This window comes from Cebidichthys violaceus, unplaced genomic scaffold (assembly GCF_023349555.1).
Source record: "Cebidichthys violaceus isolate CVI_PGR_0920_01 unplaced genomic scaffold, fCebVio1.0.p SCAF_23, whole genome shotgun sequence".
Lineage (NCBI taxonomy): Eukaryota > Metazoa > Chordata > Actinopteri > Perciformes > Stichaeidae > Cebidichthys > Cebidichthys violaceus.
This window is the reverse complement of record NW_027176406.1, coordinates 3105525-3122689: the sequence shown is the minus strand read 5'-3', so window position 1 is coordinate 3122689 and position 17165 is coordinate 3105525. Positions and strand designations below refer to the sequence as shown.

The window sequence follows — 17165 nt, the reverse complement described above, 5'->3', positions numbered from 1 at the left end:
CGTCTGCACTTTCTTGCACACCGGCAAACAATGAACTGTATTTCAGCAGCAGAAGTTGCTGTATGTATCCGGGTAGACCTACATTCCTGGGAAATGTTAACAAATTCAGAGATGAGACAGGAGAAGAGAGAGGATAAAATAAAAAGGAGCTTTAGAGGCATGAGCTGGGAAAGCGGGAAGAGAGAGGACAGCGGGGAGGGCGCTTGGTATTGTGTGTGTATGATTGGATGTGATGGGTCAGAGGCTTTCACACACATTTATGAATGCTTATTTTAAGCTGAGCCCAAGCTGGGCTAATCTTTTACTGCTCGCCTGAATGAGGGTGCTGATTAAAAGCTAATTATACGCTACAGATTTGGCCTCTGGTGAAGACTCCGCTGATTTGACACGGCTTGGACTCCGGCCTGGGTGCATGCCTGTGGGCTTCAGCTCAAGATAGCCATGCGTGTGTGTCTACAAATCAGAAGGGAACAAGACGTCAGCATGCATGATGGATGCTGTAAGGTTTGTGTTTAAAGCAGTGGTGGAACGTAACCAAGTCCATTTACAAGTAATGAAGCACAATTTTCAAGGCACTTAGCTTGATTATTACCATTTCCTGGCACTGTATACCTCTATCCCATTCAATTTCAAATTTTTGTTTCACAGCATTTATCTGGCAGCTTTAGTTAACAGATACTTTGCAGATTGATACAAAAACAGCTGCAACATTAAAATGCCTCATGCATTTTTCTGCATCAGTAATACTTATCAAATGATATAATTTATGATAATATAAGACAACATTGTCAGCCGGCTACATTAGGAGTACATTTATTTTTGACACTCCAAAAATGGTATATTTTGCCGTTAATACATTTCTACTTTTACGTAAAAGGTACCCTATGGTAACCTTTTGTGCTGTAGCCCTATAGGGGGAAATAATTTAAATAACATCTAAAGTGAATCAGGAATAGCTCCTCAACCATAAGGCAGATATGCATATTTCTGTTCTCGGTCCACACTTATTTGGATAAGCACATCCTGGTTGGCATATGCTTACAGACATTTTCAGGGGGAGAATGCGTGCTTGTGATTGGAGTATTATTATTACCCAAGGAGTTTGGTAGAGGACTCCACCAGCGCGTACAGAGCTGGGGTTACAATGTGGAAACCTTGGTTTAAATACTTCATGATAAGACATAGTTTGACCACGTACAGTCGGTGTACAGATTCTGAAAGTTGAAGACTCCATGTTTTCAAAACAGTGTAAAGGTATCTCTTCGACCTGGTCAGTCAGGCTCAAGCTAGTAGCAATGTTTTTAGAGTGGGCCCCCCCATTTTGTTTGCCATGCACATGGACACACATGAACACGTGGGAAACAGTCTTGCTGCCAGGTAATGCACAAAGAACTCTATCAATGCCCCAACACTGACGAAGAAGGCTGCTGCCACTAACTCCTACACACTGGACCTTTAAGTAAAGTATCTAAATACTTGTTTCACTACTGTTTTATTTGATTTGTATCAGTAGCATAAGAGTAAACCTACCTTCAACCCACTTAGCAGAACATTTTACAAGTCAAAATAACAAAGAAATCATGAAAGAAAAATGTATTGACTGTACTATATATTTGTCATCTTGCTGCAAATCTGTCCCTCTTTGTTGAAGTCATTTATTTGTGCCATCATTCCTGAAACTGTAATACTCTATTAATATATTACTATCCTTTAATTTTGATGGCATTATATATAAAAAGTAATACATTAATAATATCTCTTTTTTGTCCAAGCTGTGCATCCATCGTGTCTGTCTCCATGTCTCTCTTTAATTCTAAATAGCATCTGAGTGACATCGCTGTGTGATTGGCTCTGTCTATCATCCATCTCTACATGAACTCTTTCAGGGCCTCTTTCTCCTTCCTCTCCTCTGGGTGCCATTCCACCACTCAATCACACAGACAGTAGGGGGTTAATATCTGCATTAAATGCAGCAGCGAAGAGAAAAAGAGTGAACCCTTCGATGCCTGTTAGCATCTCGTCTTTGACATCATTACTTCTCCGGCGTGGCAATGTTCCCCGCCTATGACCCTCCCGCAGGAACTAACTCCGGTACCACACCACAACAACAACACATGCAGAAAACATGTCTCACAGCCAACTGCCTACAGGGTGTCTCACAGTCCTCGGCTATTTATATCTCAGGCAGTGACACAGTCGGTTTATTCAACTGCTTACATTCTTACAAAGACGGCAGCACATACAAATGCATTAGCTTTCTTGCAGCTGTACAACAGAGATATTAATTTTCCTTCTGAGCGGAAAAATAAAGGTTGATGTTGATGCGGGTTGAAAAGTAGTTGGCTGTGGGGGTTTTTAAGCCTAATTTTCAGCCACATCTTGAGTCTTCATTTTCCTGTGCGTAGCAGGTTATAAAAAACAATTTAAAAGTATTTCCCTTGTTTCTTAATGTGTTGTTACATTAAACGTTGCCAGTTTAAAATCAGTTTCTAATGTTGATCTAAAGACAGAGGAGGAACAACGAGCAGCTGCTCAGGCGTCTTGTCAACAATAGAGAGTACAACTCTACATGCTCACCTTCATGTCAAGGACAAGCTCATTCACAGCTAGATCACACCTGGTCACTGCTTGCATGTGTGTGTGTGTGTGTGTGTGTGTGTGTGTGTGTGTGTGTGTGTGTGTGTGTGTGTGTGTGTGTTGAAAAGGGAGTAGGTGAGTTGTTTGAGAGCTGGTGTATGACTGGAGGCATCTTGACAACTCCAACCTTCTCTCTCTCTCTCTCTCTCTCTCTCTCTCTCTCTCTCTCTCTCTCTCTCTCTCTCTCTCTCTCTCTCTCTCTCTCTCTCTCTCTCTCTCTCTCTCTCTCTCTCTCTCTCCCCATTTCCTCCTCCACCTTCCTTGCCATGTCTTTATTATTAGTGGCAGCTAGAGGCAGTGGACCGGAAAATTCCCATCGAGAAACAAACCCACATCTGCATATTACAGCCCTGTTTCACATCTGCCATGACCGAATAAATTAATACATGAATAACAATGAAAATCATCCATGAGTTGCCTCGCTTGCTCTCTAAATGGCATTGCGTGTGTGTATGCATGTTTGTGTGTGGGAGTCAGGAGGAGCTGTAGTTGTCTCTTTTGGCCATGCTCACCAGGGAGCTCACAGTATTTGCATAAAACCTGTAAGAACTGGCAAACCTACAGTACAGTAGCCAAGATCACAAGTCAGGTGCATGAATGTTGGGACAAAAACGGATTCAAGTTCAGTCCTGTCCTTAGAAACATCATGATTGAGTGAATTTCATTATTTGTGTTATTTGTGTAAATTAGGAACAGCTTAATCTTAAACTAATTTTTGTATTTTACATTTGCTGTTTTGAAATACATTTTTATTTTTGTAGGTTTTTCCTCTGTTTAAGAGTTCCTTCTGTTTTTCATTCTCCAAATCAATTGTGGATACGATATTAGCTGTTAATATTAGCTATCAAAGATTGTGAAACTTTCTGAGAGAAATTATATAATAAAATATGGTTTATTGTATTTTATCGAAAACTTTCATCTTAGCTGTGCTCCTAAATCCAAATGTTGATTTTGCTGCACCTCACGTATCTGTTACAAACATGAATACACATCTTGTCCTGCAATTTAGCTTGTTTAACAGGTATCCAAACAAACATTCACCGGGGAAGAGTGCATTGCTAACATCAAGCTAGATTAGGCTAATTAGCTGGTCAAATGCACCACATCAAACAGCATGTAAAAGTACCTGCAAATATCACTGCAGTCCATTTAGATGCTGGTGAGGTCCTTACTCCTCAATAACAACACTGACTGCCCATGTAGGCTACAGAGCCAGTTTGATTACTTTGATTCTCATTCCCCTGCAGGTGCTCAACCTGCCAGCTGAGAGGATATTTCCTCAAATACCTTATTGTTCTTCTCTTTATTCATAAAAAAATATTAATAGTAAATTTAGAAAAATACACGCAGTTTAAATGCTGCTCTATTCTATGTTAATGCTTGACTTAAAGTTGAGTTGCCCTTGTGTTTGAACCGTGCCTTTCAAATAAACCCGGCTATTACGTAGTATAACTAAAAAAAGTTTATCGTGTAGAAAAGTGGTTTAGATTAATGCATTTGGTTTTCCTAATGCGTGTAACGTGTATCCCACTCCGTAGACAACATGTGTTCACACATTTGTTAAGTATGTGTCTGTCATGTGATTCAGTATGAGGTTGGTACAAACACAGATACAAAAAAAGATGTTTGTTTGTTTGTGTGAAATTAAAATAAGAGATTGAGAGTGTGTTTTCCTTTGTGGGTGTGTTAGGTGAAAAGCTACACACATCTACACCAGTGAGGAGTCTATTTCTGTGTTTGTTAGTGCACCATACGTTCCCTCCTCCCACTTCCATTCGCATTCCACCTAGTTTACATCTGTTTACTAAAGCTTGTCTGCTTCAGTTTTGTGTACGACACAGCGCGGGTCTCTGGAGGTCCACACACTAACAAACGTTCTGACACTGTCAGACTACTTTGCCGCTGATTCCACTAACACAATGTGAAGCAAGCGCTCTCATGAGATCAGATCAAATTCCAAAAAATTATGCTCTAACGTCCCAAAGCTGACAGTCAAAAAACTCATCGACCCTCCGCAGAGCTGGTTGTGGCATCCCATAGTGCATTGCTTCCGCTGGCAAGGCACTGGATGTGAGGGATGGGAGGTACGTGTGAACTTTCGGAACTATGAGGCACAGCAAACTTTTAGAGGCTATATATCATGTGTCCATTAGCAGACAGCTTTGCCTCGCTCGGTAAATGACAGTGTTTGTCTACGTCTGCGACTCGCCCTCTCTCTCTCACACACACACACACACACACACACACACACACACACACACACACACACACACACACACACACACACCATCCACTCTCTCTATTCAAGCCAGCCTCTCAATCTCCTTTCTAATCTTTACCCCTTCTCTCTATCTCTTCAATGTGATCCTTCCCCTCAGAACTTCCATCTTCCTTGTTCCTCTGCCTCATCTGCTTCATCACTCTCTATCTCCCCTTAATTCCTCCCTACCTTCTCCCTCTCTAGCCTCCATTCCTGTCCCTGGACACAGCTGGTAATAAGTCACTCTGCTGTAATTTTGCCCTTCTAAAGGCCTGTAATGATGGGGCTCAGAGGATGGCTAAGGTGGAGGCGAGATGAGGGGGGGGGGGGGTTAAAAGGACTCGTCTCTGCCCAGAAAGAAAGCCTTTCATGGGTCTTTTTACAATGAGCCACTGGGAGAAGAGGGCAAAATTGGCCAAGAGAGAACGACAGAGAATGAGAGAGAAAGGGAGAGGCTCATCAGGTCACATTGTACTTTTGTTGTCAATATATCAAATATACAACATATCTACTGAGGCTCAGTGTGTGTTGGAAGATCTGATACACCACGTTTGTGCCAATAAAAAGCCCAAATGAGTAAAACTCCATTTGTAGCTTGAGAATAAAAAAGGACACAGTGAGAGGGAACAAAGGCAACAGTGAGTGAGAAAGTGAAAGACAGGGTCGTGCTAGGTGACCGAATTGACAAAATATTGTTGAAACTGTCTGATATTTTCTGACATTTAGCAAACTGGCAAACGGTTCAATTCATTTAGCAGATATGTCTGCGGCAGATGTCGCAATATGGGTTTGTGTATCAGACAGGCGAGATAAGGGCTCATAGTGAGATTCGTTTGGCCTTATCCACAGAAAGAGATGGTCGACCTGTCAGAACCCGGGTAAACACAGACATCGGACGATTTCTGAGAGATGCGCCCCTCTCCCCTGTGGCCTTATAAGCACGGCTCCTCTCATGTTTCTCGCTCCACACGCGCCCTTGTGTGCTGACCCGGTATGCCCGCCGACCTTTTTCCAGAGTTTGAACTGCCGTCGCATAGAGGGGCACAACCTGCGGCGAAGCAGAGAGGAGGGAGAGAGAAGGACAGCGAGTGGAGGGATCGAAGGTGGAGGGTTGAGAACAATGTGCAAGACTCCACAGCCACATAGCATTTACACAACTGCCATCACCCGGAAAAGACACCGAGGGAAAGAATTGCTAAAATTCTCTAAAATAATTTGAGAGTATGGTAAACTCATGCAGCTATAAAATATGTCACTGCTGTCTCCTATATGTCCTCATTGTGATTTTAATTTACTGTAAATGTTCACAGCCAAAAAGCAAAGCATATTTTGTTATTCTCATTGTTTTGATAATTTACTAGTTTGTGGTGATTTTAATGGTTGCCCATGTCTTTTCTGGAGTTAGATAAAGCAGACAACCAGCAGCTGCATAGTAATTTCTCCGTAAAATTAAAAAAATAAATTGATGAAAACATCAAATAGAACGACCTGAGGCAGAAAATACTCGATGACATACAAAGATTAAGATAAGGCCGCTCGTTACACAAACACCACACGCAGTCAACATATGCACATGTATGTATGTCCAAAGGAGGGGAAAGTCATTTAATTCCGCTGGGGAAGAAAATTGGAAAACGGCGAGGCAGCACAAAAATAAAACGCAGATGCGCAAATGCATTCAAGCAGAAAATCCTTGCCTTTAATCCAATTCCTCACGCTTTATTAAAACAGAGCCAGAGAGATGGAGTCAGACAGGGACCACGATGAAGAGACCAACATGAAGAGGAGGCTCACATTACTCAAACATAACACACACACACACACACACACACACACACACACACACACACACACAAATATGCACAAATCAAAGGAAAATGCGAGATGGAGGTCCATGAAAAAAAAAAAATGCAAATTCTCTCTCCCTCCTCCTCGCACTTTCTGTGTCTCACAAAAAACACGTCCACACATGACACATTTATGCCTCCCTCACAAAGCCAAGGAAGATTAACACGTGAAAAACAACCACATATAGTAAAACAGTGTGTTGTCAGATTTATAGATCCACAGCCGCCTCTGTTGGGTCATATCAGGCCAGGCCCAGGCTGCTGTCCACTCTCTCCATCCCTTTACCCTTCTCTCTCTCTCTCTCTCTCTCTCTCTCTCTCTCTCTCTCTCTCTCTCTCTCTCTCTCTCTCTCTCTCTCTCTCTCTCTCTCTCTCTCTCTCTCTCTCTCTCTCTCTCTCTCTCTCTCTCTCTCCACACCCTTCCACCATCATTTGATCATCGGGATTATTTATAGCAACACAGAACTGAGCCACATGTGTATGTTTGTAAGAGAGAGTGTGAGCAAGTGTGTGAGTGCTGAGGAAATGCGGATGTAAATGTAAAAGCATAATTGCCATAACACATTCAACAACAGTCAGCCATCTATCATAGATATAGCCTTGTGAAAAGAGGGATGTGAATTAAGAAGCCTAAATACAAGTCTTTTGAAGGTGTATTGTCAGATACATACATGTGTCTGTGCACACGTTAGGATGCACTGCAACATCGCATCACACATATGATGCACTGAGATGGATAGTGATGTGAGGGCAAACTCCCATACAAGATATTCCTCAGGAGACCAACAACATTATAAAAGTATTGCATCTGGACTTATTTTCTATTTTTAACTTGAAATTAGCTTGTGAGAAAAACTATGAGTCACCCAAATCACCTGGGCTTTCCTCCTTGTATTTCTATAAAGATAATGATGAACAGCATTACAAAAGTCTTCAACACTGCAAAGTTTCCCAGCGCTTGGGTTGGATGTTTTTTTTTTCTGCTAGTGACTAAATTATGCAAGTGATATAAACGCAATAAACACAAATAAATGTATAACAAATATCTACTCCACCACCAGTTTTTGCTCTTGTTCAAAACATGTCCATGGCATTGAAATATTGCAAGCATTGTGATTGGTTTTCTTTTTGGACAGGATGAAATATAGCCAGCATTAGTAGCCACACAAGGTAAAAAAATATCTTGTGGATTTGTTGTTTGTTTTTTCTTTATAGCTTTATTCAATCTTCAGGAAATATATTTGCTCCAGGTAAGTTGATGGAAAACCACCTACTTTGTGTGGGCCACACCTTAAACATTCCCTTAAAAGGAGCAACATATGGTGTTTTAACATCAATAAATCATCGTCACATACTTTTATAATGTGTGTATAAATAGCAAGTAAACTGACACAGTGAATTTTTTCACACCATTTGCTACGAAGCATAAAGATACAAATGGGCATAAACGGCACAAATTAACACCTAAACTTACATTGTCACCCAAACATCTGGATTTCTTCTCTCCATCCTGATCTGTCAGCAAGCTTCTCTGAGTATCACTCTCCATTAGAACAGGGTGAAACCACTTAATCAGTGGCACATTCATCTTTCAGTGCGACTGGTTTTGCCTCATGTCCAACATCGATGCCAGAAGGAGGGAGAGATGAGGAAGAAGGGAGGGAAAGGAGGGGAGACAGGAGGGAGAAAAGAGCCTGAACCCACTGTCAGCTCAGTGAAGCAGAGCGGGAAGAAAACGCACGCCGACATGGAGAAGATTCGCTGGGAGTCACACACACACACACACATGCACACATTGATTTAGAAGACGAATGTTATATTTTTTGTTCAAGGAACCTATAAACCTAGAAAAAGATCCAAGCATGGATGCCTTACTGTACATATGAGGGCTGACATAAACACAGAGGCAACGAAGCACGTATTTATGTTTCCACAGCAAAAGTTACAGACTCTGCAGCATTTACGAATCCTAAAAATATCTGAACCAGACATGCAGGATGCACGCATACGTACGTACGTACACACACACACACACACACACACACACACACACACACACACACACACACACACACACACACACACACACACACACACACACACACACACACACACACACACACACACACACACACACAGCAGAGAAGCTGTGGTGGAGCTGAGGACACAGCAGGGCTGGCTGCCTGAGGGAGTCAGCAGAAGGTGAGGAGAGATAAGGCTGTGTGATTGTGACTGCATGTCAGAGAGAATCTGCACAACACAACAGTTCAGCAGTCCCTGCGCCACACAAACAACACATAAACACATACTCACAAACTTTTATATATGCAGTCTGCATCACAGCAGTGTACCAAAAAGGGTAATTTAGAGAACACGTGTATGACTGACTAAGTTTCTGGTATAATATAGAATCTATGAAGTTTGTTCCATGCTTGCCGCTCTGCTGCAGCTACAGTAAGCACCTAGAAAAGCAACATGGGAAACACTTTGCTTTTCCTCTGCCAAAGGTTGCACTTGAACGCACAGCAAAGACCAGAGCCAATGGCAAGCTGACCTGTGTAATATATGATTAGTTTGTAATCCAAGTAGAAAACCCAAAGACCGCTTCGGGGAGACACAATCTAAACAAAGTAGCCCACCATTCTCTCAACACTGAATCACTTTCAGAAGAGGAAAAGTTGTGCTTTGCTTTGCTTTGAGCCAATTTGGTTTGCAGTCTTTCGTTATTCTTTGTGGAATAAAAGAAGGATAAGGTAGAGTTGAAAATTAAGGAGTTACTGCATTAAAACGGTACAATCACTGATTGGCCATGGCGGACAGCTCCATCTCACCGGCTACCTCTGCTGCACAACCGAACATGCTGAATCAGGCGCCGCTGATGAGGGCTGATTAGAACCAACAGTGGCAGGGCCTTAGATGCTGTGCAGTTGTGTCTGTTTGTACAATATATGCACGTGAACAGATGAATGCATATTTCTGTGTCTTGTGAAGAGGACAACACACTTATTTCTGTGTATGTTATGCATGTATTTATTCATGCACAAGATATGCATGTATCCATGCAGACACAAATGCACATGTAAGACAGATGCATGTCCATCATTTTCCATAGACCCATAAGTACACAAAACCCTCAGAAATACTCGACTCACGGGTGTTGTATGGGTGAAGAAGTTCTCGCCAAAAAGTAGGACCTAAGCACTTTTTGCACAACCGCTAAAACTCAATTTTCAGCTCAAGATAAGCATATGTGCTGATCTCAGGCTGTGACCACACTAATGGAGATAAATCTGAAAGCACTGTTTACTGTCGAAAGTTTTCTGTCAACACTTGCATTTTCAGAACCAATTTCTAAAAAGTCGTGGTGCCCACATTGACAAAAATGTTTAAATGTCCTCTTGTTCTTCCTCTTTTTGCTTTGCAATCAACTAAATGCTACATTCCCTTTTTTTGACAATCACTGTCGATGACATACTGCTCTCCTCTGTGATCGTTAACTTTCTGCATCAATAGAGCCACATGTTTTCGTTGACGCATTTTTTGAGTTTCTATTGTCAGATGAATCACGACAAAAATAGTGATTTGATCGACTGTCATGAAAGCTGCCTGACAAAGTCTTTAGGTTCTGCATGGAACTTCTGAGATAAATCAATATTTCATACTCATGCAAAAAAAAGAAAACCTAGATCAAGCAATCACAGGAAGAGTCATAGGCAACTGAAGGCACCTTGACATTACTGCCAGGTTGATGTATGTAGGCCATGTTTGTGAAAAGGTCATCATATGACAATCATGTCAGCATATTGAAAAAGTCATGTCTATACACTGAGCTTAAACACAATGAATTACCCTGTTCTTAATTCAGCACTTCCTGAGAGCACAGCGTGAGAACAGCAACATCTCAACATTCTCTTGAAAGGACATACCGTAGATACAAAAAGAGACTCAGAGCCACTGATTAATCATTCACCCTAAGATTCAAACTACTCGGTGCATATAAATGTAAAATAAAAAACGCTGACACAGCTTCTTGACTGTAAACCTTCACTTGTAGCCTGTCCACGGGTACAACAGCTGTAGACCCCTGTCTTTGTAATATAATCGCATCCCAACCAGGAAATCCATAAGAAATACTAAGAAAAGTGCTCATTAGAAAAAATAAAACAGAACCAATTCTGAACACACAAAACTTTCTCTAGAAAAGTTGCAAAAAGTGACAACAAAATGATGTAAATGCAAGAGACCTTTTCTCTTTACAAACACTAAATCAATTTCAGGCAAACAATGTTGTCCAAATAACGTATCCATTATTTTCAAAAGCATTAGGAGAACTTATTTGGAAGACAAATAATGCATCATCTATTATGCAACTGTTAAAGTAGCACTGCAGTGGGTTTCACAAATAGCTCTTCCAACTGTATTTCTCAGATATCAGCTTCAGGGAATTTCAGTTCTTTAAAAATGCACTTAATGGCTTTATCCATTTTTATTTCACAGAACATTTTTGCTTTTTTAAGACCTGCTTCAGATGCTACAAGACATTTCGAGAAATAAATACTGTGAGCCTTTATAGAAACTGCCCTCTACTCTTGGTGTTGGTGGTGAAGTGCCTTGCTCAGGGGTATATCGACCCCACATGGATTTCCCCAGCTATCTTAAAAATGCATCCATTGAATATCCCCAATGCCTTTAGAATCAGTCCATTGCTGCTTTAGAAATATCTTTTCAGGGCTTGGCATTTAACCACATAGAGCCACCGCTGAGATGAGATTATTTCACTCGCTTTGAAGGATTTTATATCCTGATGTTCCCAAATGCCTTTTTCAGATAGGGCCGGTTCAAATACTGTTAAGCTCTTTCAGGAACACAGACGTTAGGAACACATAAATACCAGATATAAGCACATATGCATCAGACCCAATTGTTTACGAAGCCCTGTGGGCTGTGTAGGCCATGTGATTGGTTATAGAAAGACGTTTAACAGCTCAGACACCTGCCGCGCTGAGACACAATCCACCGCTCAGTCAACAGTCAACCTGTCGCTGCTAAAGATCTACTCATATGTAAATATGAGCTTGAACTGGGTTTCCAAATTGTTTATCTCTGCTTGATTATTTTTTACCGGGCTGTGTTAGCTTATTGCCTGTCTGTCCGCCTGCCTACCTTACTTTACCGTACTTGTGTGCGTCATTGTAGCAAGGCTGAAAAAAGAGCAAAAAGAGAGGCTGGGAGAGTGAACGAGTCAAACTTAACAGAGAGACTGATTCCCCCGGAGCGAAGTCCTAATCGAGGCTGTGACTAGAATGACAAAAATGTCCAACTTCACTCCATCCGCATCACTCGCAGGAACACAACCATCAAACAAAACCAACACTTAATTAGTGTCTCACTTGCTGGCTTCAGTCAGCTCTGCTCAACTGGTGTGTGTGTGTGTGTGTGTGTGTGTGTGTGTGTGTGTGTGTGTGTGTGTGTGTGTGTGTGTTTGTTCATCAGCCCAAGGCATTGTCTGAACACATTTCAGCAAATAGATTTGCATTTGTTTAACTTCTATTGAGTACAAGTAGGGGGGGATTGGTACACAGAGGCTGGTGACAGTGTGCTGTGAACAGTGTGTGGGATTCTGTTAATGTGGATGGCCTTATTGGGACAGGGTTACAAAATCCAGAGGCAGAGCACTTTATCCAATGTTCTGCATTTACATCAGATTCCGTAACAATAAGCTAACATTGTGGTCAGTCGAGTGGCGCTCCAGGCCTACCTGTCTTACTTGGCACCTTGCCATTGCTGATCTGCTTGAGTCTCTTCTGGTGGGATTTGCCGTTGTAGTGGATCAGGGCCTGTGCGGCTGAGTTGAGTTGGATGTTGCAAACCTCACACAATGTGTAGCTCCGCTGCTTTCGCTCCCTTTTGGGTCTGCAGAGCGCAGAAGGCAGAGCTCCCCCTGGTGACTGCTCATCCGGTACTAAACCTTCATCCTGGGTGTCGCAGCAAGGCTCGCAGTCCATCTGCACTCCCAGCCCGGCGCCAAACCCCCTCCTGTCCAGCTCGTTGTTCAGCAGAGCTGATGGGCTGAATGGACGTTTCATACCTGTGATGGAGGAAGAGGACAGGATGAATACAAAAGGATGGACAACCGAGTGGACAGGAGAAAAGACTAGTATCGCTTAGAGGTTCACTTTACAGCTCAGGTGTCATACCACTCCATGCTCAAAAAGCTTTTTTCAGAGTCCACATGTTGGATGCTCTTTCTGAAGCACCCCAGCATTAGCATGTGCAACACAGCATGGAACAGAGTGAGGCTGTGTGCCCTGCCTCCTGTGGATGGAGGTATCATTTTCCTGGCATGACCTGGCTCACCCAGCACACAAAGCCAGCCTGTTAAAACCTGATGGCCGCCGAGGACACGCGGGCAAAAATACCCCCGATTCCCAAAGCTTTGTGGAGGAGTGTGTGGAATCTGACCTCATTCCTGTCTGTCATGCTTGTCAGCAACCTCAAAACAAAGTGACACCTGCACTGTATTCACACACACAAACACACACACACAAATGAAAAATGAAGACATCCGAAAACAAAAGACAGACTGGGCACAAATGTGTACATGATCACACTGTGCAGTGGGAAGTCCAAGTGGTGGTGGTCCTGGGGTGCAATGGCGCACCACTTGGGGGAGACAGAGTGTCGCAGTGTGGATCTCTGAGGACCAGCGAGGCCCCTCTGAAAAGCTGCTTCGCTTGTGATGACTGCATGCCTGCTTGCTGCCTGAGCACCCCTGTACACCAAAGTCCTGCATCAGCAGCCCCGCTGCCTCTGGGGAGGATCTCAGCCAAGCAGTGCCTGAATCAGATTGGCAAACAGGAAAGCAACTGGGAGTCCAGGGGTTCATGAAACAGCTCTGATGAGGTCTGTTGACATGAAGGTTCAAATTAGAACGGCGGGATTACGAATACATGTGAACACCTGGATATATGGGGCAGCAATAAGCCGGACAGTGACATCAAAAGAGACAAACAAGCCAAGTGACTTTTCTGTCAAAAAGGGCATCTGCTTGAACCTGTTTTTCCATGGAGGACTCTCTGGCGGAGAAGAAGCCTTGACAGGAGAGAAGAGCTGTTTGTTTCACATGCAGCTACTGTCTCTATAAATAAATGAAAAGGTGCGTCCACGGTAGCCCTGTGAAGGATTGAGACATCAACATCGGAAAACAGTCCCTGAAATATACCCAGCTGTGCCTTTCTGCTGCTGGCTTACTGCCTCTTTATTTATGTAAACACACAAACTGCCCCCCACCACACACACACACACACACACACACACACACACACACACACACACACACCAAAGTAAAGTGGAGTCTATGATGCATACATACATGCATGCATGAAAACTCTCTCTCTCTCACACACACACACACACACACACACACACACACACACACACACACACACACACACACACACACACACACACACACACACACTCAAAAACACATTAGGGCGAGCAGCCTCCATGAAAGCTACTATTCACGTTGCCAATCTGGGAGCACTCAAGAGGCCCCATCAGATATTTTCTCAAAAGCTTTGAGCAATGCTGCTCTCTGGCATCGAATAAAAAAAATCTCTGTGGTCCTTAACCACGCAACCTACTCACACTCCTGCCAAACTGCACAGCTAGCCGCCCAAAATTAGCATGGTTGTCAAAACAAAAAACCTTCAATGAAGACCTGCAGAACGTACCATACAGAGCATATTACACGCCTCTGTCCTCCATCACCGTGCACTAACAGACCGTTCTTATAACGCTCATATATAGACGATCTCAAAGATGGCTTGTGCTTTGGAGGATGAAAAGCAGGGTGTCTAGCCTTCAAGAGTGGGTCTCGAGAAATGGCATAAGTTACCGCAGAGAACATCCTCTCACATCAAAAACTGCACATTTAGCTTTGGATGCCAACAGTGATAGTCGGTGTAAATCAAGCTTACTTTACTGCATATATACACCATCTGCATTTTCAATGTTAGCCACATTGTTACAGAGCTACAAGAAAGCTTTTTAAACAGAGATTTCATATTTTCAATCCATTGCAGGATTCACTTGACACATGGCGGTTTGTTTTGTCACTGGTATTCAAATGTGATCAAATCACACCCACAGAAGGCTAATGAAACAGATTAGGAGATAATTTGAGTGTTAAATAATATCCAAACATGTTGTAACTTCAATTGTTGCTTAGTGATTTAGTAATGAATATTTAATGTTATAAATCAGTCTACTTCTGATTTGGAGCCTTTAGGGCTTTAGAGGGTTACTCAAATAGATTACATATGCAAATATTAAAGTCCAACTCACAGTTTTAGCTAATGTTTTTTTGTGTGTCCATGGATGGTGCAGCAAAGCTGTTGGAGGGAGACACAAATATATGCCATGAGGATATTTCTACCACCCAACACCCTGGGTGTTTGGTACCTGGAGAGTAAACAGGATGTGCAACTTTTGTGTCCGGTGGCTGTGAATCCACCTGCATGAATGGAGGTTTTTGCAGCTTTCACCTGTGCGTAGTGTGTGTGTGTGTGTGTGCGTGTGTGTGTGTGTTTGAACCGAATAGCCTGCAGAAGCTTTAAAGACTCATCCAGCTCTAGGTAGAAGCTGTGTGAGACAAGAGCCCACGCTGTGTCTGCACACAGAGATCTGTAGGCTGACACAGGACAGGAGATTGTCAGGGGGTAACCCTGGGGGAGGAGAGTGAGGGCAGGAGGCTCTGCCAGCCTTGGCCATGTCCGCTGTTTCCGCTGTCTGATGTGCCCCTCCGCCTACACCGCACACCCTCCTCCCTCGGCACATGGGAACCATCAATCACTGCTGTGATCTTGGTGAAAGACCCAGGCTCAACCGGCATAGCAGCTCAGCAATAAAAACTCTATTTATGATCTTGCGTTTGCTGCTCAACTGATCCTGAAATACTACGGCACTTTCCTCAGCTCAAACCAGCTCCAACCACCGACCCACCGCGACGAGCACCACCACCCATTCACCCTGGCCACAGTTGGCTCTTCCTGGTGCAGGCAGGACTGGCCTCCAGATGGACCAGTACAAACATTGCACGCATGCTAGCAGCTCCTAAATCACACTGATAAGAGGGGGGAAGTCAAGTGCAAACCAATGGGACACAGTGATTCTCACGCAGGTCGCGTGACCACGCAATACAAACTGTTAGCAAGATGCTAGCACACTCCTCACATGCGTGTGTACAGTTACAGGCACAATCGAAAACATAAGTTACCCTTGGATTCTGTAAACAATGAGTGAGGATATTCAGGGAACATGCAGAAATAAACAGAGGCATTGGCTAAACATATCCTCTGCTGCCCAGAACACATGGGCTGACCTTGGCAGTATAAACAAACGCAATCAACAAAAAATGAAATCCAATCAAGCCGACAAGCATCGCAGCAGCCAGAGCACGCACACTTATTCTATACACTGCCTCAGAGGAGGTAAAAATGATTTTACCTGCGGGAAGGAAAAGGTAGTTTGAGGAAAAGCCACTTGACGAAACGGTTAGATGCAAAAATGTCAATAGTTAGCATTCCTCACCATTAAGCAGTCTGGCCTGTAAGGGATATGACTGCAGGCAGAGATATTCTGTTTACCTGTCTGACATGCATTAGGTGAGTAAGGATCAAAATGTTCCTAAAAATAAACCAGAGCTCGAGGCATTTCACTACATCAGGTCAGCGATGGAAAGTGAGAGAGTGATTTGTGGGGAGAGAGCATAAAGGCACTTGTATAATTGGCACCATCAAAGTAGCATTACTGTCATCACCGCTGCAACTACAGAATGGGCCCAAGGTCTTTGAAGCTCCATGTCTTTGTGTCCAGTGTTGAATATGTCAAGTCCAGGCTATGGTTCTCTAATGAGAGTAATTATACAGGAATCAGTTATGTGCTTATTGAAAAATAAGTTACTACCATACTGCGGCTGGCTGGAGTCAAAAGCTTGGACCGGGTGTTTGCAGGCCCTGTCCCCACCGGCTCCAGAACGAGAGTAAATAAAAAGCAGTGGCAAATAAATTGATGTGTTTTCTCTAATCTTTGTTTGCAGCAGCTCTTTGGCAACACACAGGGAGGGCATTTGTTCACATTATGTGTGTGTGTGTGTGTGTGTGTGTGTGTGTGTGTGTGTGTGTGTGTGCGCGCGCGTGTGCGTGTGTGTGTGTGTGTGTGTGTGTGTGTGTGTGTGTGTGTTTACTTGTGTGCGTGTGTTTGCTTGTGCACGAGTGTGTCAGTGTTTCACCGGGGGAAATTTATACGGCATCACACTGATCCTATCACTGAGGCTGTATTTGAGGCGTTTGTTTGTGTAGCTGAGTATGGATGTGCTTGCATATGTGCGCACGCCTGTGCAGGTTAGAACACAAATC

General features: G+C 43.2%; 1 protein-coding gene across 1 annotated transcript in view; it reads right to left on the bottom strand.

Moving 5' to 3' along the window:
- Window positions 1-17165, bottom strand: part of znf385c (zinc finger protein 385C) — a 114466-nt gene that overhangs the window by 61640 nt on the left and 35661 nt on the right. Inside the window, exon 2 of the mRNA XM_068718887.1 lies at window positions 12503-12832. Within this exon, the coding sequence (XP_068574988.1) occupies window positions 12503-12830 (328 nt within the window). The 5' untranslated portion in view covers window positions 12831-12832. The remainder of the gene's footprint in view (window positions 1-12502; window positions 12833-17165) is intronic.